Source organism: Chelon labrosus, assembly GCF_963514085.1.
Source record: "Chelon labrosus genome assembly, chromosome: 18".
NCBI classification, from domain to species: domain Eukaryota; kingdom Metazoa; phylum Chordata; class Actinopteri; order Mugiliformes; family Mugilidae; genus Chelon; species Chelon labrosus.
In genome coordinates, this window is record NC_140351.1 from 20,508,763 (window position 1) to 20,530,806 (window position 22,044).

Below are 22,044 nucleotides of genomic sequence, written 5' to 3' on the forward strand. Positions count from 1 at the left end.
TATTACGCCTTTGTGTTGTATGTTAACACTCTTTCTGCTTTCAGTCCTCCAGGTGTCACGTTTCGTGTGTTGATTTTATTTTTTACAGGTTTAAATTGTGAACTTGAGCTAAAACTAATGCACTCTCTGTATGTTGTATTAAACCTGTTTCATTTAAGTGTACCTAATAATTTGTCACCTGGCTTCATAATTAATCAATACATATAATACAGTACAACATTCTGCCCTACATATACAGGCATGAAATCTGCATACCTACAGATTCAAAGATTTCCACTTGTCTTATACGAATGTCTCGTGTTCACTTCTATGAATCTCCAAGCAGCGATGGCCCCATGATGACCTTCTCATAATGAGATCCGGGGGGAAAAGACCAGGCACGAAATCAAAGTATCTTAGTCGGGGTCTCACATTAGCAGAGCAAGTGCAGGCAGGTGCCCCAGTTTGTCTCAGGTCAGTTCGTACTGTTTCCACTGCCGATCAGCCTTGGATTAGTGTAGTGTTACACTAGCAGTGGCACCTGCCTGGAATCAGCAACACCATGTTGTGCACATATTGTGCCCTCTGCCCTGACCCAGAGAGAAACTGCAAAAACCTGCAGGGAGTATTTTCATTTTACACAGTTTTGTGGTGTAAGTGTTGGTTTTCTGAAAACATCCTCACAACGTCACCTGACTTTCTAAATGTCCCTCAAAGGAATATTCTCAAGAAAGTATATTCCTGGCAATTATAATCCCCATGTGAAGCCCAACTTGTCAGTAATAGTATAGAATATCTCTGTTACTATTCTAACATGGTGCAGCAAGCTGGACAAGATTTGGTTGCACAAGCTGTCTTGGACAAATATAAACCAAAACCTTATAAGTGTGTTCTATCTTCTTAGAAACCATTTAACAAATTCTAGTGACAGATATAATTTTGACCAGGATGTGGATCCTACGGTAATCTAGTTTATATTCAGCAATGGTGGATGCACCGTCAACTGAATGGACTTCAGACTCTTCATGAATTCACTACAAGAGGGATGTGGGCTTCAGCAGCACAGCAGAGTGCTAAGTCTGTGTTTAATGTTTCTTTAGGTTGCACTGGATCTTGATTGGTTAAAAGATTTAGCCATGGCATGTGATGCATTTACCATCCACTCTGTACCGGTTGTCAGGTTTGTACAACTACCAAATTCATCAAAAGTCAGTTTTAGAGATGTGGTACAGAGGGACACAAGTGTCAAAGAAATATTTAGTTGGCAGTCTTGTCATTCACATATTCGTGGACGATAAGAACATTTATGATATTAATTGATTACAAGCAGTGGTTTCACAGTAGAGTAGTGTGGCTAACACTACACCGAATGTTTCATTTCGTCACAAACGATACTGACATATAATAAAAAGAGAAGAGGTCTCAGAATAGATCCTTGGGGAATTCCCTTTTCCTGAAATGGATTCAAAGGGATCAGAGCAACTTTACACCACTTGGCAAACATATGGTTAATAATAATTGGTCACATTTTGCAATTACTGAATTTTATGCTTTTTCAACATACATTTTGAAAAGAAAGAAAGAAAGAAATATAGAAAAATATTTGTAGTTCATTATATTTGTTTTACAAATTTAAGTTTATATACTGTTACATAGACTTGTGCAATAACATAATTAGAATCACAGAATACACTGGGTTGATACATTTTTCCTTGGAATTAAGGATTTAGTGAAAGAATCAGAAACAGTTAAATTATTTTGTCACACATATTTGTGTTTAGTAATTTTGTGATTACAGCTTTGTTGTTCTGAATGTTGTTGTTCCGAATAGTGAATATGTAGGCTTAATAGAAGATATACATTTTATATCTATCGTACATTTGCTGCTAGTTGGCTTTCATTACAAATGAATTTACTTTCACAAACAACATTTTTTATGTGCCGTGTGAAGATTGACATCTTAAGGCTGGCTCATACTCACTAAGATGAAAGACAGAGTTTCTCGTGTGTATATTTAACCTTCCTCCCCGAGACCAAGCCTCCACCTTCTGAGTGAAACGCGACTTGCTTCTAAAATTGGATTAAGGCCTGTAAGCAGTGAGGGGATATCAGTGGCCAGCGTTTTTCAAAACTGTTGCTAAGACATCAGTATTAGGCAGATCCCCTTTCCATGCCTTGCATAGCTAGCCTAGCTTAGCATTACTTCATCTGTTACACAAACAAATCTCAGACATAAAACTGTAAACCTGTCTCTTCATCATCTAAAGTAAACTATTATATCAGTCTTACCATTTAAGCTTTCTTTTTTGTCATATGCTAATGTGTATGTTCCCACATGTCTTTTTTTTGTGAATACTAGAAGGTCTTGTGCGTTACGGTGAAGGTTTTATCACTATAGTGATTATAGTTCAAACAAACAAGGCCTCAACATAATGCATTAGCCTGGAGCCATTCAAAGTAAATGGTTGTCACATCCACTTATCTCTCTGTTGAAGCTTTCATCATGAGTGGAGTAGAATCTATAAACTAACACCGTTTTAGCTGTTTCAGATGATTTGGAAGATGTTATTTTCCCAGTGGGTTCTTCCCTGCCTCTATCCAGGTTATGGGCAAATTGCTTTGTCTTTAATGGTTGCGCAAGTTTTTTTGAATCATCGCTGTGTTACAGGATGCGCTGCAGATGACTGGATCATAACAATGTTGATCCACTGACTCAGAGAGCATTGTGTTAGCCAGCTGCTTTCTCTGTTTGCTGTAAAAAAGAAGAAGAAAAAAAAAAACATTTCTGCAAAATACATAAAAGTCGGCCCCTATTTCTCTGTGACACATTTGTTTGACAAACAGCTCTGAGGTCTGGTAGTCTATTTATCCAAGAAACATATGAAGAGACACTACCTCTGTGCTGAGTGCATAAGGCACATAACAGCAGCTATGATGACCACACTTTTTTGTGATAAATAAATCTCCCAATTAAAATGACTAATTATTAAAAGAAATATATATATGATTACAATTTTTTTATTTGTCATATTTTTAGCACTGTCTGTGACCAGTGCACTGATGCTTCTCCCCAGCAGAGGTTCACGAGATAAAGACCATCATGAGAATCGCAGGGCGCTGTGCGTGGCTGCGGGCTAAAGGAGCAGTACCCTCAAATTCATTGTGACAAGCCATTTTCAGAGAAGAAAGGCCCAAAGATATTCCTCCCCCCATCTTTCCATATCACGACTAAATGTCTGACCTGGTTTTATTCAGGTCTTCTCTACCAGCGCTAATGTATTGTTCATAAATGACCCCATGCGCTGAAACTGGTGGCATTAAGAAATGGAAAATGGGGTGTTTTGGTTAAATGGGGCCACGGCATATAATTGTATTTGCGCTTTTGCTATCCTATAAAAGAAAAAAAAAAGTAAAAGTAAACCATGCTGAACCCATCCCACCATTTTCCAGAACGAAACAAGAAAGCGTGATATGAGAAAGCACCAAAGAGTTGAGTGGCTAAAGGGGGTGGATGATATCACTTGGCATGACAAGAGTGTTTGCATGTATTGTGCGTGAATGTGTGCGTTAAGGAAGCCCTGTTCTAATTCTAAGGGCCCACAGCAGCCTCCCCAAAATAGAGCCGAGAGCAGCTGCAGCCGGGTGGGTCGTATCAGAGAGGCATCAAAGCGGCTGCCGCCACCCGCCCCCTCTGATCATAAGCACTAATGGTGTAATGGGGGACTGGAAGGTCAGTGATTGTTTTTGGTCGTGTGTGTGTGTGTGTGTGTGTGTGTGAAAGTGAGAGAGTCAACAAGCAATAGAGGCAGTCGCAGAGGCTACCAGAACTTTCTGGAACTGACGGCGTGTCTAAACCTGGTATTAATCTAAGACAAATACCGGATCAGATGTCACCTCTGCAGAAGCCTCCACTGAAATCTATAGCAGTAGTGACGACGGACAATTAAACTAAACTAACTTGCGAAGTCTGACAAAAATGGCCTTCTTTGTCCCAACTAGGAGAAAGTTATGGATCCCTAAATATAAAGGATTAAACAAACAATAGGAAGGGGCTGAAAAAAATATACTAATTTTTTAATGTCTTCCATGAAGAACATTATACGCGACACAATTTTTTTTTCAGACAGGCTTGGTATTCTGCCCTTAGTGTCACAGCTCAGATAACTCCGCGTCCATTTGGAAGCCTCGGATTTCAACAGTCATCACTTTTCCTGCATGAAAGAACTCCAGGCAGGATCAGGGCAAAGTCACATTCTGAACCTGACCGTGACTACAGTATGTGCCCACTTCTCAGCTGTCTCTGATCTCTGATGAAACCCCCTTTACCTGTTAGAAAAGACTTTGTGAGCTGTTACCGTTTATTGACTCCCTCTCTCTCTGTCTCTCCCTCTCTCACCCTCTCTCTCCTCTCTCCCTCTCTCTCATTCTTTCTTGAATCCAGATTTATGGCCCTGCAAAATGTCTCTGTCATGTCCAATCAGCACCTGCTCTCACTCATCACAACCACAGGGGACAGCCAGGGAGGTTAACTTTTTAAACACATGCGCCCCCTAAAGGATTGGCAGGTCAATAGCCTGTAAGGCGGTGGACATTTGACTAGTCATCTTAGCTCTTTATTAAAATTTATATTTAAATTTCTGACGCACCTCGCTTAATTAAATGCATTATTTAGAGACACTGACTTATATAGAATAGCGGAGGGACAAACAGTTATTATCCCGATCAAATTATTCTTTTTTTCCCCATGAATTTTTTATTACATCAGATATTATTGTATATCAAGGGAGTTTCGCCTCGGGAACACGAATACGTGAAAACATGTGTTAATTTTTATTTTTTATTTTATTTTTTTTAAATCGACACAAATACGCGAAATAAACAATAAAACGGACCGCTTATCTCCGCAAGAGGACGTCTCCGGAACCAATTTATTGCGGACGGGTGTTCGTGAAAACTGCTTCCGGGTATCAACACTCTGTTGGCTAACGTCTGGGCTAACGTTAGCTGAAACACAATCTCCGCTCCATATTCATCCACACGAAGGTAAGAGACACTGTTTTGTATCGATCGCATGCTATTTTGTGTTATCGTGCCTCGGACTGACCGTCGGATATGACTTTTAAGTAGCGAACACAGGATAATTTTCTTTTCGATCGATCGTACGGAAAGGCGTTAGCTCGCTAGCCAAATCTAGCTAACGCTGACTGCTACGAAATCACATTAAAAAAATTAATAGTGTCATAAATGTTTCACAGTCCATGTGTACATTTGCACAAAGAAGTTACAAATGCAAGTATTCAGATTTACTTTGACAATCGCTACCGTAGTACATAACAGGTTGGCACATTATCTAGTTTAACATTACGCGATGATTGTCAAAAACAAAAGCGAAGGCCGACCTAACTAACATTAACATAGTCACGGTGTAGTTATTTAACATAAACATTGTCTTTGACCACTCAATCTGACATTATTTTATGCTTAGGGGTCTTTGTGTCTTAACTAAGTTGAGAGTGTTTCATACGAGTGATGTTTTTATGTTTCAATGTTCCTTTTCAGGATTAACGGAAATTCCTGGGCAGGATGGGTGAGTGATATACTGACGTAACGCCATACATCAATCTGTCTCTACCCTCAGATCCCTTACAGTCTGTGTCATAACATAATGTCTTAACATCAGAGTAGGCGTAGCTGTTGGCCTGTAGACCTTGTGTGTGAAGTACTCAGGCATTTGACTTGCACCTGTTTAGGATTTGTCTATTTACGCTGCTTCACAGATGGTGAGGAGAGAACCTACGGTGGCTGTGAGGGCCCAGATGCCATGTATGTGAAGCTGATCTCTTCAGATGGCCATGAATTCATTGTGAAGAGAGAACACGCCTTGACATCTGGGACTATCAAAGCCATGTTAAGTGGGCCAGGTGAGGATCGGGGAAAATCACAATCAAAGAGAAACCCGTCTTAGTTTCCTTATTTTAAAATTAGAGCACACTGTATGTTTAACTAGAGTAGTATTGATTCTAATGGTAATCCACAAATTCCGCATAAAGTAGTTTTTGTTTTGTTTTTTCTCAAATGTATTGGGTTAACTGTGGTATATTCAGCAACTACTTCTGCTTTTTGGCAGTGAAGAGCAATAACTATTTACGGTGTTTTCTTCCAGGCTGCTAGACTATTGTGGGATTTTTATGCAGTTAGAATAGTGATCTTGAGCTACATTAAATAAATGTGCACTACATGACACTACTACTACGCGGCTCAGATTTGACTAGATCTGATTTTACTGTAATACAGTAAAAATCAAATATACTCCAGCTGTAACTGAGCAACACAAAGTTGTCTTAAATGTGAATTCAATGTTTGTTTTGTTTTCTGGACGTTTAGAGATTGCACTGTGGCTAGATTAGAAGCCCTCTGCTAACACTTGAACTATTGCAACTTCCCACTTATTAAACAAGTGATCAGTTTTATGACAGTTTTTCTACTGAGTTTCCTTTAAATTTGTGTTGTCTCATTTCACTTTCATTTCTGTTGGTACATGATTTAGTCTGCTATAACACTTGATGTGGATTAAGGTGGTATTGTTAATTCTGCCTGTCCAGTTGGTGGCACTATGCTCCCTCCACTGTATTATTTTTTTTTAATGTATGACTACAAAACTGTATGCAATAAGTTTAAACTGCTTATACATTCTATGACTTTCTGTCTGCAGGACAATTTGCTGAGAATGAAACCAATGAAGTGAACTTCAGGGAGATTCCATCTCATGTCCTTTCCAAGGTCTGCATGTATTTCACCTACAAGGTCCGTTACACCAACAGCTCTACAGAGATACCCGAATTCCCTATTGCTCCGGAGATCGCGCTGGAACTTCTCATGGCGGCAAACTTTTTGGATTGCTAAAGTTACAAAGCTTAAAACATTTTTAGATTTTTTTTTTTTAAATATTTAACTTGTTTTGCCATTGATGTCACATGAAACACAAGTTTTGTTTTTTGTTTTTTGTTTTTTTATTGCCACCTCCTTTCTGTTATAATTACATTAAAAATTGCGTTTTAATATAATAAAGAGAGATGGCAAAACAAGAATGTGATTAAATGTTACCCCCTCCAGTTTCACAATAAAGCTGTTCCATAATGTTTTGTGTATTTTGGTCACGTAACTTAAATACGACTGTACAAAATATTTGGATGACCTTAAATGACAAGTGGCTGAGAAACTGTATGAACTAAGATACATTATTCAGTGTTTTGCACATCTGAAGTGCAACATAACAGTGGGGATATATCGTTATGCTCATCTGATAGAGGTGTTTAGAAGCAAAGATGATTTTGTACCCAGTAATTTGTAAGTGGCTAACCAGTGTTACTGATGTTTGCATTGTAAACACTATTGAAATTGGTTTTCAACTCAAAAGTTGGTGGTATTGGTGGTACTACCTGTGGTACTACCTGTAAGCAAACTACTTTATCTTGGTCCAAACTGCTCCTGTGAGGCACTGATTAGTCAAGTAATTTCTGATTCTCTAAGATGATGTGGTTGCCAATAATGTGGATATACTATAATCCCAACAGCAGCTAAGTATGGGTACAATTTCTTTCAGCTGCATGCTTCTTTTGTTTACACAGAAGAAAATGAAAAATGGCTTTATGTTCAATCAAGTATGGCTAAATTGCAAGTGTAAGCCAAAGGATATGACCTTATAACACTGAATAAATGGTGCTTTGCACATACATGACCTGCAGTGTTTAATGTGGTTACATGCTGGTACATGACAATGTCATCCTTATGTACACATGAGGGTTTCTTTTGAGTTAATATCTGACTTCCTTCTAGTTTGAACCGTGTCAGGTGACGTCTCATTTAGAAGAAGTTTTTCCTTTCTTTTTTTCCAGGAAACCTTAGCAGGCTTGGTCAAGTGGCAACCTGGCTGAATAAAATGTTCTGAACTTTCACGGGGAAATTCATATACTTTCCAGACTGGTTGACATTAACGCCCAAAGGGAAATGAGAATGTCATTCCTTCATTCATTCATTGGAGCCTATCCCAGCTGTCATCAAGCGAGAGGCTGGGTACACCCTGGACAGGTCTCTAGTCTATCGCAGGGCCAACACAGAGAGACAGACAACCATTCACACTGGAAATGAGAATGTGTCAAGTTTAAATGCTTCAGGGAGACAACAGCTGAGAGTTCCTTTAGTTTTAATAAAACAGGGCTTTTACAGCAGATGTTATCATAAAAGGTATGATTATAACAAAATCTGAGAATCATTTCTAATTTTATGACAATATGGATAACCAGTGTGTGTGTGTGGTAATGTTATACGTGAAGGTAAGAGTGAGGTTTTGAGGCTGATACTATTTTAATAACTAAAAGACAAAATGAGAAATTGACCAAATTTGACTTGACTGGATGTGAAGCAGGTCGGCCGTTCTTTAGCCGAGGTCACTGACTTACTTTAATGTCCTGCGTGAACTCAGTGGATTCAAAAATGAGTGCGTAATTTATCCTTTGTAAAATTGTGCTGTAAAGCTGCTAAAAGTGTCCTTTGCAGTGACGGCGGAGAGACAGTGGGGATTGTTTTCTTCTGTCAAAACAACTTCTCCGGTCACGTGACTCCCTGACGTACAGTCCTCCTCCGTGCGCTGATGCAGGGGGGTTTCCATCATGGCGTCGATGCAGGTAAGAATACAAATGACAGCGTTCGCATATTTACAAATTACCCGACCTCCAGCCTGGCCTTTCTCGGCAGTTTGTCTACCACTTCATTCGCGTACGCCTATGTGTTCAAAGTGGCCATGACGTTAACGTAAAAGCGGTGACATTTGTCCCCAAACTGTCCAGGGTTTAGCGGTTGGTCTTTGCTAGCAACACAACTAGCCCATCATCATCAACAGCGAGTCAGGGCTAGCAGAGAAACTAGCTTCCTGGAAGGGAGATGACTCGCCGTGTATTTTCGTCGCAGAAACACACGGATAACAATGCGTGGGCTGTGCTTTTCTGAGCTGAAATTCATTGTAATATTGTTGTGTTAGCTGCGACCTGGCCGTCGTTCACTGTAGGCAGCTAGCGAGACAGTGCGCAGATTGAAGTTGCTGTTTCCTCCTGAGCTGAACAGGTGCATCGCTTTCAGAAAATAGCTGTGGCGAATGTTTTCTCATTCCTTTTCACATTGAAGTAAAATGTCAAAATGTCAAAAAAGTCATTGGCATGTATTAATTAAATCATGAGCTTTTTTTTTTGGTCTACTTATAACTCCTATTTCTAAAATAATTTGTTTGGTTTTGACGTTATTTTTACAGGCTAAACGATACATCCAAAACACAATTTATATTTTACACAATTTTTGACATATTAATTAAATATATATATATTTTTTCCTGTTCATTGTTATTACTATTGTTATTATTATTATGTTAAATATTCTTGTGATGCTGCGTGTTTTTGACTGTGGTACCCAATCACACTGTCTCCAACAGAAAAGGCTACAAAAGGAATTATTAGCCCTGCAAAATGATCCACCCCCAGGCATGACGCTCAACGAAAAAAGTGTACAGAACACCATCACACAGTAAGTGTTTTATTTCACATGATTCGCATATACCTTTTGGTTTCCTGTTATGTTCCGTTACTGAGAGAAGGCCTTGTGCCACGCAGGTTTCTGTTCCTGTGGGATGTAAGACACGAAGTGAGTGTTGAGAAGGAATTGGGGTCATTCCAGTGACTGGCAACACTGGCCCTTCAGTGGAGTGTCTCTAATGTTCAGTGTCGCTATTCATCCTTATAAAATATTTAATGGTTGGCATGCTGGAGTCGGGATAGGGTAGCAAGGAAACGTCGGCTGCTTAGCTGACCTTTCTGTCTGGGGTGTCTTCCCTTAAAGCCTCCAGGAGTGCTGTCGCTGTGTCAGACTGCATCTCATGAGCACTAAGCTTGAGCTGGGTTGTGGTCGCGTAAGTGGAGACGAATCTCTGGCTGTCGCCCAGATATTTTCAGCCGCAACCGTGACTTTGAAAGTAGGTTGTTGTGCTGCTCTTAATGTCTTTCCATCTTCTTAAGCAGTTTAAGAGGGGCAATATGTGTTACAGTGTCTGTCCTGTGTGTATGGCATTTTTGTCATTAGATAACAATCATCTGAGAGTGAATGCATGTTTGACAAGTCTCCCAACCAGTTCAGCTGGCTTCTGTGACTACTATGCATCCCAGGTTTGAGGTGGTATGTATGGGTGTGCCTCATTGTGTTCAACCATGACGTTGTGAAGTCTTTGGAGCCTGGGTTAGCTTTCTGTTTTGGAGATTGACAGTAGTGCCCTTGTTATCATGTGAATCCTGACTGGAATAAGTAAAGTAAATACTCTGTTCCTGCTTGACACCAACTTTAACTTAATCTAAGCTTGAATAAACAAAACTCACTTAGGACACGGCTGTGCATGAAACGGCGATAAGGGAACAATATGTTTTTAGTTTTCTAGCTTTTGTTCATTGAGTACACTGTCTCTGTGCTCCTCAGTAGATTACAATGTGTTTTAGTTGACTGTGATAGTACAGATGGCTTAGCTTGATCACTCAATGACTCAGCCATTGCTAACAAAGAAATTGCTGTTTTGAAACACCTTTCAGTCTCTTGTATATGTACTCAGTTTGTCCTCCCCCCCACACACACTCTTGCTAAATGGCTCCGTGTTATTTTTGTTGACTGGATCATATAATCAGTGGACTATGGGGAATTTGAGTGCATTGAGCATAATGTCCTTGGAGTCCTCCGCTACATTCAGGGTGGGTTGCATCAGATGTAACTCAGACATTATGTGCTTTGCTTTCTGGAGAGAAATAGAGCTCCATTCTGACACTTTCTGAAGTTTTAAGGAAAACTGACCTTGTATGTCGGGCTAAATAATCACTGGCTGTAAGGAAACACAAGGATAAAAACCCAGATAACAGCCACAGCTTCGGTGTTCCATCCTCAGAAATTAGGTCAGAGATTGTGATGCTGCCATTAGTGTCCCTTTTATTTCTCCTCTAGGTTTTCACTGTGAGCAGACAATCCCTGTAAAAGTTCTTCACAGGACTTAAACATTTCATTAGGATGCCAGTGAAGCTGCATTTATCCTCTGTGTTAATGAGAATATCGTGCAGGTGGACTGTCCTTCATCCCAAAGACTCATCATCTGAGCAGGATTGAGTTGCTACCAGATCGGTCAGCAGAGTTCTGTAGCCAGGCTACAGGACCGAAAATAGATTTTGTCCTGTAGATCAATAGAGTATCACATTATTTCTAAACCGCTGTCATAACCCAGCTGAATATTGAATGTCACTGGGATGAGTCATACTAAAAGCTTTTGATTATACACTTACTGTCGAATCGGCAACTCACATTGTGTATGATTCTTTTTCTAATGATAATGAGATGTGCTTCTATGCTTGTCTCCAGCTGAGCTACTCTAAAACATAGAGCTCATTATTAACCATTGGTTTAGAAGTCATAGCCACAACTGTCAATGTTCTCTACCTACTTCATAATCATAAGATAGGGCACAGAGGATATTAGAAACCATAAAGCTTGTATAACATAACCAAATGAGTTCCTCCCAAAGCACAGAGGAGGTTTGTGTCTGAAAGGAAGTGATATCAAGACTTAACAGGAGGAAGTTAGTCACTGTGATGGGATCAGGGAAAGTGTGAATCACCCATATTTTGGTCAGTCTTCTTCCAAGACTGGTGTTACTTCCAAAGTAACACCCCACTTCATACGATTTACTTGTGAATTTAAAGAATACATCAAAGCTTTAAGGTGTACAAACTCTACAAAAAGTGAAAAAACTCTTAAATTATGTGATACGTGGTTTAAAGAAGAATAATGTATATCTTTTTATTTATATTTTTACTTTATTTATTATTATTTCTCATTGTAGTTGATTTGTCCCGAATGACCTCCTACCTCATTTATCTAAATCTGTAATTTTGCATTGCCTTATAACCAGTGGTTGAGCACATCTGCATTATTTGTATATACTTGTTTTTTTTTTCTAATAAAGTTTAAAAAAATAAAATAAAATAAAATCACTGTGATGGGATTTGGGAAAGTGTGAATCACCCATATTTCGGTCAGTCTTCTTAAACTGCTGGATGCATGGGTGATTTAAGGGTGTGAAGAAAGGGTTGCATTAGTAATACAGTTTGAACTGAAACCCTCTTAAATATACAAAATGCTCTGTATCTCTAATGAAACTAGCGGATCAGAAACGATTAAGAACATCTGTGATTTGAAGTGGGAGTGCTCTTTGAGGCCGTGAACAGGAACTTTTTCCAGCATGATCGGTAGTCAAAGATAAACATTTGTTTTAGCTCTTCAGTTACAGCCTGTGGTTTGCTCGCCGGTGTTTATCTTCAGACGAGCCGTGTAATGTCATATTCATTTTGTTTTGTCATTCTAATATTGTGCCTTTTTTATTTATTTTTTTCAAAGGTGGATTGTAGATATGGAAGGAGCACCCGGCACACTGTACGAAGGAGAGAAATTTCAGCTGCTTTTCAAATTTAGTAGTCGATATCCCTTTGATTCACCTCAGGTAAGCTCAGCTGCCATCATCGTATGCGTGTGTGTAGGGTAATGAGTTATTGTGAAGCACTTTTTTTTTTTTTTTATCTTATGTGCTATGCGAGTTCAGGTCATTTACTGTCTTGTCTTTGTAAAGTGTATTTTTCTGCAAGCAAGGTTGTTGGATGCTAATCAATGAAACAGACCTGGAGTATGGTTTGATGTAGTTTCTGCTGTCCTGACTTATCGTCCAGCTTCCAGTCTTTGATCAAAGCATGACATTCATGAGACATAAGCTACTGCTTTAGAGGTACAGAGGTCCCACTTTCCAAACTAAATCAAAAACTGAAAACCTGTGTAAACAATCCTCTACATAATCTGTTCGGATATCTGCCATGATCACATGAAACACTCCAGCTCTGGAGTTATTAGTGGAATGAATCTTGGCTTAGAAACACTGGTGCCTGGAAACACTGGCAAAGACACCGGGACAGAGGTCCCACTGAAGCCATGTTTGATGGGATTAGTTTAACCCAACAGTCTTGTTTTACCCATCAGGAGCCTGACCATCTAAAAATAGATAATGAGTCAGTGTAGAGAAAATTGGATAAACTGAGCTACTTAGCCACTAGACTTTCAACTAGCATGCATGGACGTGTCAGAGTTGTCTGCTGCTGTACTCCTCTTGGGATCTTCAGAGTAAGTTCAACTGCTGTAGCGCTTTACTGCTTGTGTGAGTGATACTGTGTTGAACAAACATATACTCCTCTCACAGTGAAGGCTGTCATTGTCGTGAAAAAAAGAAAACAGTACGACCAGCGGCCTATTCAAACAGTTTCTGTTTGTGCAGTGCCTTGTCATACAGGTCCACTGTTAAATCCAAAACATGCAGATTTACACCCAAAACATGGCGCTATAGGAGTTTGTTTTGTTTGCCATACTGTGCCCAATCAGTGCAACTTATTTTGTTCTAATTTTGTGCAATTCATAAGAACTGAAGAACCAGTTTTATGGCGTTAAGTCCTGCCTGATGTCTGGATAGTTTACCTAGAATGTATAGTGAACACGGTTTAGTCGGCTAAACATTACCAATTAATGAGAAATGCTGCCCACAGTTGCAGCTCTGGCCTCTGACACTCTGGTTGTCTCTGTTATTGATTAATCTGCTGACTATGTTTTGATTAATCTATAATTTATTTAGTCAGTAATATGTCAGAAAAGAAGTGAAATGTGCCAATTTCCGTTTCTTGATACACCACTTAACATTTCCAGATATCTGGTCATAAGATGCTCACTTTGCAGAGATAGAGGAATTAGAAATATTAGCACAAGCAGAAACTCATCACAGTTGAGTAGTTGGAGCATGAAAAATGTTTACATTTTCTGGTAGAAATGACCAAATTAATCAGTTTTAAACGATACAAAGCTGAAATAAATTTGGCAAGGTCTAACTTGCAAAAACAAAGCTATTTGAACTTATGTTTTGCATCTATCAACAAAAGTACTAGAAAGCAGGATATAATGAGAACATACTGAAACAGAAAAACATATAGATTAAGAGTTTACTGCTCGGGCAGCAGAGCTCTGTGAATATCAGGCGCCTCAGGAAATATTTTAAGTTTTTGCAAGCAAAGGGCTTTTGTCTGTCTTTATGTTGTGAGCATAGTGCAAGCTTTGCTTTCTGTTCCTATCTGTAACACTCGTCCTGTCACCCCCTCCAGTCCCCTAATGGGGAGCCTGCACTCTCCTGTGAGGCCCATTCTAGTGACTGCCTCAGCCCATTGTTGGCTCTTTACCCACTCACCCCTTCATCCTGCTTAAGCACGTCAATCTTGAGATCCTTTCTTCTCACACTTCCTGTATCTTCTCATTTAGTCCTCGCTCTTGTGCCATTCTAATGGCTGATATTCCCCAGTTCTTTTTATAGAACTTTTTTTTTCATAAAACATCCCTCTGACTCTATTCTCCCTTCTCCTCTCTCACCCCATCCTGGCCCCCTCTGTCCTAATCCCAGAGCCTCATGTTGCTGTAGAGGACTAAGCCTGAGCTTATACAGCAAGTCTCATTATTTGCTGTCATTAATGACAAAAATCCTAACTTTTTCCAGACATGGGCTTGTGTCTTTTACCACAAAAATTGATTGAAGTTCATCTTGTCTTAGAAGCATTAAATCGCTACCACCTTTGCGGACTTCTTTCATTCTTTCTTGTCGATTGAATTGTCTTAATGAACGCTGATTTATCTGTTGTTGTTTCACCTGTGCAGGTAATGTTCACAGGAGAGAATATACCTGTCCACCCACATGTGTATAGCAACGGTCACATCTGTCTGTCTATTCTAACGGAAGATTGGTCGCCAGCCCTCTCAGTGCAATCAGTTTGTCTTAGCATTATCAGCATGTTGTCCAGCTGCAAAGAAAAGGTAATGCTTGTACATTAGTTCATGTAAATACTGCTTGTTAAATTCAAAGTCTAATAGTTTTTTTTTTATTCTACATTTTTTCTGCAGAGACGACCGCCTGATAACTCCTTTTATGTAAGAACGTGTAACAAAAATCCAAAGAAAACAAAATGGTGGTATCACGGTGAGTATTTTTAACCGTAAACTGTTCTTTGGGACGCAATTAAAGCAGTTGCTTGTGTTGTAATTTCAATGATTTTTGTCTTGCCTCCACAGATGATACATGCTAATGTACAAACTTTGTAATAATCGTAGAAGACAGAAGTCCTACTGACCTACGTAAAGCACTTTTTAATCATTCAGTCTTTGAACTCTGACCTTTGACTGGAACAATGGACACCACGCGCTGGAGGCTCTTGACTGCATTTCCCTCATGGGCGGTTGGCTGCATGTTTTAGTTGGTTGTAATATAGAAAAATTGAAAATGACGGATAGATGCACCCAAGATGGATCGTTTTTTGACGAGAAAAGGTGGTAATGCAGCGAGCAAGAAACGCAGATTTGTAGTGAGATAATTATGATTCCTGTTTTAAGATTATTCTTGTTACTTTTTTGTTTGTGTGTGGGTGCATTTTAAGGTCCTTGTGTTGTGCAATAATAACTGATGGATGCATGCTTGGGCCTGAAAAGAGAAATCCAAATGTTTAATTGTCTTCTGGAAGGGATCTGATCATCAAAACCCCAAGAAAATGCTTCATCCGTTTTTTATTTTATTTTATTTTTTATTACTTTTATTGTTATCATATGCACTGTGAAAGTATCTAGTTTAAAAAAGGCACTATTAGAACGGTATTCCCAACTTGCAGATGTACTGTAAGCAGTCCTCTACTTACTCGTCAGGTTTAAGTTTGTAACCACTGTATCAAGATACACGCGGTTTTCTTCATCTTCCAACTCCCGGTTGCGGTTCTTCCTGCCGTCGAACAGAATGTCGGTACAGATGGGAATAGAACAGATTAGACGATACATCTCGTAGTCATCCAATGACCTCAGTGTACATCTCCTCATAAAGTTGGGCTGAACTCCCGCACTGTTCACTAGTCCAGCCTTTAAGATGTGCAGCAGCCTCTCTTCCATTTAAAGAATGTCTGTGAGAGAACATTGTCACACGATCCATTTTTATTTGTATGATACTTTTATTTTATTTCATGCTTTAATCTAAAATGTTTGACTTTAAATGTCTTTTTTGTACGGTTTTTCAACTAGCTGATACTTTGAAAAGGGGGGCTGGGGTTGTTTCGATGGGTCAGTGTGCTTTTTTTTTTATTCTTTCTTTTTTTTTTGTATTTGTTATTTAATTTAAACCTTCGTTTGATCTCCAGAATGGCAACGAATGACGAAAAAAGACAGTCTTTCTAGAAGTTGTAGAGACGAGGCTTTTGTGATTCCCCCTGGTCAGAGTTTTGGCTCAGGTACTTTTTTCAATGAAGAGATCACCTCTAAAAAGATACCTATCAGATATTTTGAATTTAACTATATTTTCACCAAAAGAGACTGTTATGTTGTAAACTTGTAACATGTCTGAAACTTGTATATAAGTCTTTATTGAAAGAACTTAGCGGATGATGCATTTACTTTATAGCAGAATGGTTATAGGAGTGCTTTATTTCCTTGGAAGAGTAGTCTGCATCTTTTTTGCTAATTAGGATATGTACAGTCTGCAACAAACAGTTAAAAGTAGTAGTTTTACAGTGGGGTTGCATGCAGTTTTAAACCCTACTTTTTGTAATTGGCATCAAACATTGTGGCAACTTTTAGTCTTTCCATAACTTGGTAATGATCTGTTGAATGGATGTTAAAAAGCTCAACCTCCAGATGCTGTAATCACTCCATTCCTAAAGAAACGTTTATTGCCATCCAGTCAGAGATACTTGAATTTTTTCCATTTTGGGTTGTTTGTATTTACTTTTTCCAGGGTCTAGTTTCTTGAATGAACATGAGTGAATGTGATGATGCTCTATACTGTAGAGGAGATTACCACAGCACACCGCTATCTCAAAAACAAAACAAAAACAACCTATATTGTTAACTTAAAAACATCTATTTAACCAATGATTTTTTATTTTTTTTTTTATTTTATTTTAGCTTCATTGTAATGGGTCTTGTCGGCTGTTACCGTGCTGTGAGAAAGACGATAGGACTATTGTGTAAATGCAGTCACGATGGAGACAAAAGGCCTTCAGGCAGTGGGCAGTAGATCAGTGGAGATTTGAAAAACTTGCGCGTGAATATGTCACACAAGTTTGGATGCGACTTTTTTTTTTTCTTTTCTTTCTCCTTAGGTTGCTTTTTTCCCTTTTCGATGTGGTTTGAACTCTTAGCTTGCAGGTTGTTGTGAGTGATCAACACTAATGAGGGTGTGTTATTTATATTTTAAAATTTTTGTTCTGGGATGTGCAAGCTCCATGTAATAGGTGCCTGTTCATTTTCATAATCAATAATAAAAGCAAAGATTCACTTTTATTCAACCTTGGTTTGCAGAGTGTGTGCTTATGTCTGTTTCTGCTTTTCATGCTGCCATAAATACTCACTCTAAGAGGAAGAAGGTGACGGGCTCAAAATGGATGTGTGCTGGTGACTCACTGGATAAACTTGGACTTTATCAAATATTTCCAAAGTGTGGAATGTAGTCTGTCTACAAATAGTGAAGGACAAAAATTTGCGGAATTACATGATGTTTGCCACAGGTATCCACAAATATGCTGAAGCAAAAATAGTGTGAAACAGAAAAATGTGATTAAGACTATGCTCAGCCACACTTGGGTGATCATTTCCTCGAATTTAGTACGCAGTTGCTTGTGTTGCAACTTAAAAAAACACACACACACACACACACAAAAGGCAGATTTCAGAAATATCATTTGTCTACAAGTACACTAGTTCTTTGGTTGGATCAAAAATTCTTTCAAATTCTTTTAATTTTGTGTAGTGAATATGTTCTGCCGGTCAGGTTAGAAAGAAATATTCTTTACTTGGGAAACTTTTGAGAACCTTTTCATTGTTTAATCAAATTTCAGGCAAAGCGGTTTATGTTCTTTATAATTTCCCATGCTTTACTGTACAAAACAAACCATGCAAGTGTTGTGTTAAGTCCTTATGAGCATACATGTGTTTCCTGTGAAAACGCCCACCACAATAGCACATGAAAAAGTGGTGTAATGGCGCCCTCTATTGGCTACAACGCTAGTAGTACCAGTATCTGTCAAATCTTTTGGCTTGTGGTTACCTAAAAAAACCAAATATGTAGGTCCCCAGATTTATCTCCACTTGTCACCACTTCACTTCCACTATATTCTTCCACAGTGAGCTCGACCCTGAGGTTTGGTGGTTTTTGAGATGCTCGTCACTCATCTGCTCTGCACGATTTTTCGTAATCCTCCTACTGATGAGCCCTTGAGCAGAAGCTCCAAAGGGAGTGCCCTTTTATGAATTCTCATATATTTCATGGAGGGAAGAATTGCAGAATTGCTCTTAAGCTTTATAATTAACTTTCTAATTTTGAATGGTGACGGTATTCTATTGCAACTATGTATTCCTTTCACTAATGCATGGTCTTGTAAAATGCGCAGCTCAGTTTTTTTATTAGCAAATAGATGATAAAATAATAGTACTATGTGCAGAAAACTATTTAGAAAAGGTAAGTAAATGGTGCTCAATCAAAGTTACACTGTAGCCTGTGAGGAAGCAAGCCAGGGCTGAACCATTCGTATCGCGGCGGGGGTGTCCGACTCATTCAAGAGTCACTTCACACTCTAATGATGGTGGGTTTTCGATACGCGACATTTGACACTGATAAAAACGATTAAAACACAAACTTTACACACGGCGTATGGAAATACCAAACGGTTTGTCGCTAACAAAACGTGTTTTAATTTTTTTACCCAGACAAATAACGTGGTCTGTTCCCTCTTCCATCCAGTTCTCTTTAGTGTTTGCCAATGTTGGAGGTGTAACTGGGGTCTGGCCCTGGACAAAGGTAAAAAATACCCTAAAATATTTGTCCCTTTGTTGTCGGATAGTCTCTGGGTCATTGGTCACGCTGTCGCCAGCCTGTATGTGATGTTAGGCTAGGCTGAAATCCCCCAGACTTTCGTGGAGGATGGGGCGGTATGGAGATGCTAGCAAGAGGGGTGCTCGGCCGATCAGCCATGATGAGCTTCAACCGGCTAAACTAGCGTAACTGGAGGGGGCTAGATAGTAAATATTCACCGGGGGGAATCTCAGTGACTCGTTCACGCCAGCATGCACGCTTGCCCATTCTGTTGGCGTGTTTTTAGCAGCTGACATTCGGAGGAGACACCGTTTTCTTGCTGGTAGCGTTAGCTTCCTGCTAAGCTGGGCACAGTCGGAGCTGTAGTGTAGGTTCAGGGGGTTGCAGACAGCCCTGTAGCTCTGCCAGCCGACCCTAACGTTACACCACGTCTATATTCAACCTGCTGCCAAGGACAGACATGCACAAATCTTGCTGTTTGACGGTGTTGATGCATGCTACTGTGAGGCAGCGTGAGCGAAGCAAGAGAGACTGTGACCCCGAGAACCTCACGCAGGATGCACCGACGATATAAACAGGAAAACTGGATCCCATTCAGCTGCTTACGTTAAACAGGCATTTGATCTTGTGTATACAGTCGGTGTCATTTGCTTTATGCAAACGGAATCTGCACTGTTGTTTACACTGGTGCAACACCATGCCCCTAACCTCAATGGACACCTGTGATCATGAATCTGAAATCAGCTGCCTCCATAGTCCTGTCCGGATCTGAAACCTGTCTGTGTTTGACATGTTACCAAGAGAAAGACACACTGATCTTGGGCGCCGTTGTCCATCACCTGAATGTTCCAGGTTTGAAGTACAGTATGTTTCTCCGCACTCCAGGGCTTCGGCTCTGGGTCTAACCTTTCGCTCTGACCTCTGAGGGGGAAATCGTTTCTCTCATTTCCCCTCAGTGCTTGCCACATATTAATGTGAACCAGTGATGGGGCTGTTTTTGGCAAGGTGTCGTGATACATTTTGTACCTTCTTAATTGAGTTTTTACAATTATCTACTCAATCTTCATGAAAAACTCATGGCAGCGTATTGTGTTTCCCAAAGCGTAGCGTATTGAATTTCCCCTGTGTTGAATCGGCATCAAGAAAATACTGCATGCATTCCGAAAATGATAAAGGAGATGTGCTTTGCTGCCTTTCTGTTAATGTTAACCTCCGCTGACTGTTCTATAGGCCTGTTTGCCTCTCTTTAGTGTGCGTGTGTGTTAGTGCGATTGAACGCACATTGCCTTGTTCGGCCTGCTATCACAGGATTCCTTCTTTTTCCGGAGAGTTTGGCTGCAGTAACACGAGCAAAGCTCCTTCAAATAAAGGTTCATTGTCTGGGTGTATTAGCTGCCACTGGATCAGAATGTGAGATAGGCCTAGCGCTGCTCCTTTTAAAGTCTGCTCTCGAGGCTTGGCATGCAGAAATCCGTCAAATGACAGTAAAGACCCTTTAAATTGAGCGAAATGTGGTGTGTATCTTAAACATACATGTGTTGATACATGAGCACGTGCTTAATTTTTTTTTTAACTGCCTTTTTGTAAAATGACTTCGCTGTATTACTGTCTTGCAAGGTGTTAACCGCGGTCTCGTTTCAGGAATAGAGCATGGCTCAAGTGAAAGTACAGACCTCAGCACCCTTGGCTGGTCCTGGCCTTTCACCCGGAGTTTCCCCGACGGCCATGGCCAGCCCAGGAGCCCTGGGTCTGCAGCCCTCCGTCAACGGCACAGGCCCGGCCCCCACACCCGCCTGCCCTGCTCCTGCAGTCGGATATGGGGACGCCCCTGTGTCTGCCACATCGCCAGGTAGATCACCGACACAGTAGTTTCTGTTCGCGGGGCAGTATCTGTAATTTGTAATTATCACGTGATTTAAGGGAGAGTTACCAACCATGGTACAGTTATTGTGCGAAAATTGTACAACCACAGTTGACATACTGTAGATTGTATGAAAAAGATATGCTGATATTTATTCAAGCCATAAAAAAAACTCAGGTTTGACTGGAATCAGAGCTGTAGTTAAAGGATAGATTTGCGTTTTTTTTTTTTTTTTTTAACACCTGTCTTTAAACAGCCGCCTGATGCCCATATGAAGACTCAGACAGCTTGCAGTAATCACTCCATCTGTTTTTACTGGTCCCTAATGCACTTTCCGTGTAAGTGATAAGAGACAAATTCTACAACCCTCCGTCTGTTCACCAATGCATTTCACGGTTTGTTTGAATAAATGTCGGCTCCAGCAGTCGGCGTTACACATATGCAAATACAAATCTGTGCCTCTGCATTCCTCACTGTGGTCAGGATGTAAAAAATCACATCAGAACAAACACAGAAGGCTCCAAAAATAGTTTAAACGAATATAAAAACGGACGTCCCCTCTCAAGATCACAGCTGTGCTTGTTTGTGTGGTATTTGCAGTTCTGTAATAAAGAGGCTGATCTCTTCACCCCTTATTGAACTTAACCTAAATTCACAAGCGTTTTTGTGCAGGTGCTTGCTCCACAGTGTTGTGAACCTGTTACACACTTGATATCTCATAACATTCGTTAGTCGTAAATGTCAATTAGTGTGTAAGACCCAGTCGCTTCATTCTGGATGATCAAAACACACCTGAGCCCCTGCACATCTGCTGAAGGGGAAAAGCATACACACTCGCGTCTCTCCTCTCAATCAGCTGCTTTGATTATTAAGTGGTTTGTTTGCTGAATTGTGTCTGTTTTGGAGATGACTCAATTACATATGTTCTCCAATGATGCATATTCATTATGTTAAGACACGGTAATGATCCATGCGTATAGTTCTGTCACTGGTTCTGTTAGCGTGCTGCTCAGTGTGTCCTGTCCTCCTGTGATGTGCTCTAGGCCCGCCCCAGGAGAACATGGCAAACCCTAAAGAGAAAACTCCAATGTGTCTGGTGAATGAGTTAGCCCGTTTCAACAGGATCCAACCACAGTACAAGCTCCTCAATGAGAGAGGTCCTGCACACGCTAAGGTGAGGAGCTGGGACTTGGCATCTTAGGATAGTGTGCTT

General features: G+C 40.0%; 3 protein-coding genes across 4 annotated transcripts in view; all 3 read left to right on the forward strand.

The window, feature by feature from the left end:
* Positions 1 to 4,910: 4,910 nt before the first annotated feature.
* eloca (elongin C paralog a) lies at positions 4,911 to 7,118 on the forward strand. The gene is made up of 4 exons (XM_084565666.1): positions 4,911 to 5,022; positions 5,539 to 5,566; positions 5,757 to 5,900; positions 6,692 to 7,118. Exons 2-4 carry the CDS (start codon positions 5,563 to 5,565, stop codon positions 6,880 to 6,882), a joined length of 339 nt encoding a protein of 112 aa, XP_084421792.1. The 5' UTR covers positions 4,911 to 5,022; positions 5,539 to 5,562; the 3' UTR covers positions 6,883 to 7,118.
* A 1,526-nt stretch (positions 7,119 to 8,644) lies between these two features.
* On the forward strand, positions 8,645 to 17,447 carry ube2wb (ubiquitin conjugating enzyme E2 Wb). Its single transcript, XM_084566383.1, has 6 exons — positions 8,645 to 8,663; positions 9,461 to 9,552; positions 12,448 to 12,550; positions 14,785 to 14,940; positions 15,028 to 15,103; positions 15,196 to 17,447. The coding sequence occupies exons 1-6, from the start codon at positions 8,649 to 8,651 to the stop codon at positions 15,207 to 15,209; spliced, it is 456 nt and encodes a 151-aa protein (XP_084422509.1). The 5' UTR covers positions 8,645 to 8,648; the 3' UTR covers positions 15,210 to 17,447.
* Positions 17,448 to 18,660: 1,213 nt separating this feature from the next.
* stau2 (staufen double-stranded RNA binding protein 2) overlaps positions 18,661 to 22,044 on the forward strand; it is a 91,349-nt gene continuing 87,965 nt past the window's right edge. Inside the window, exons 1-3 of one of the 2 annotated variants that reach the window (XM_084566477.1) lie at positions 18,661 to 18,955; positions 20,612 to 20,819; positions 21,875 to 22,005. In XM_084566477.1, coding sequence (XP_084422603.1) covers positions 20,621 to 20,819; positions 21,875 to 22,005 — 330 coding nt within the window. In that variant the 5' untranslated portion in view covers positions 18,661 to 18,955; positions 20,612 to 20,620. The remainder of the gene's footprint in view (positions 18,956 to 20,611; positions 20,820 to 21,874; positions 22,006 to 22,044) is intronic. The other variant, XM_084566478.1, reaches the window with a different exon arrangement.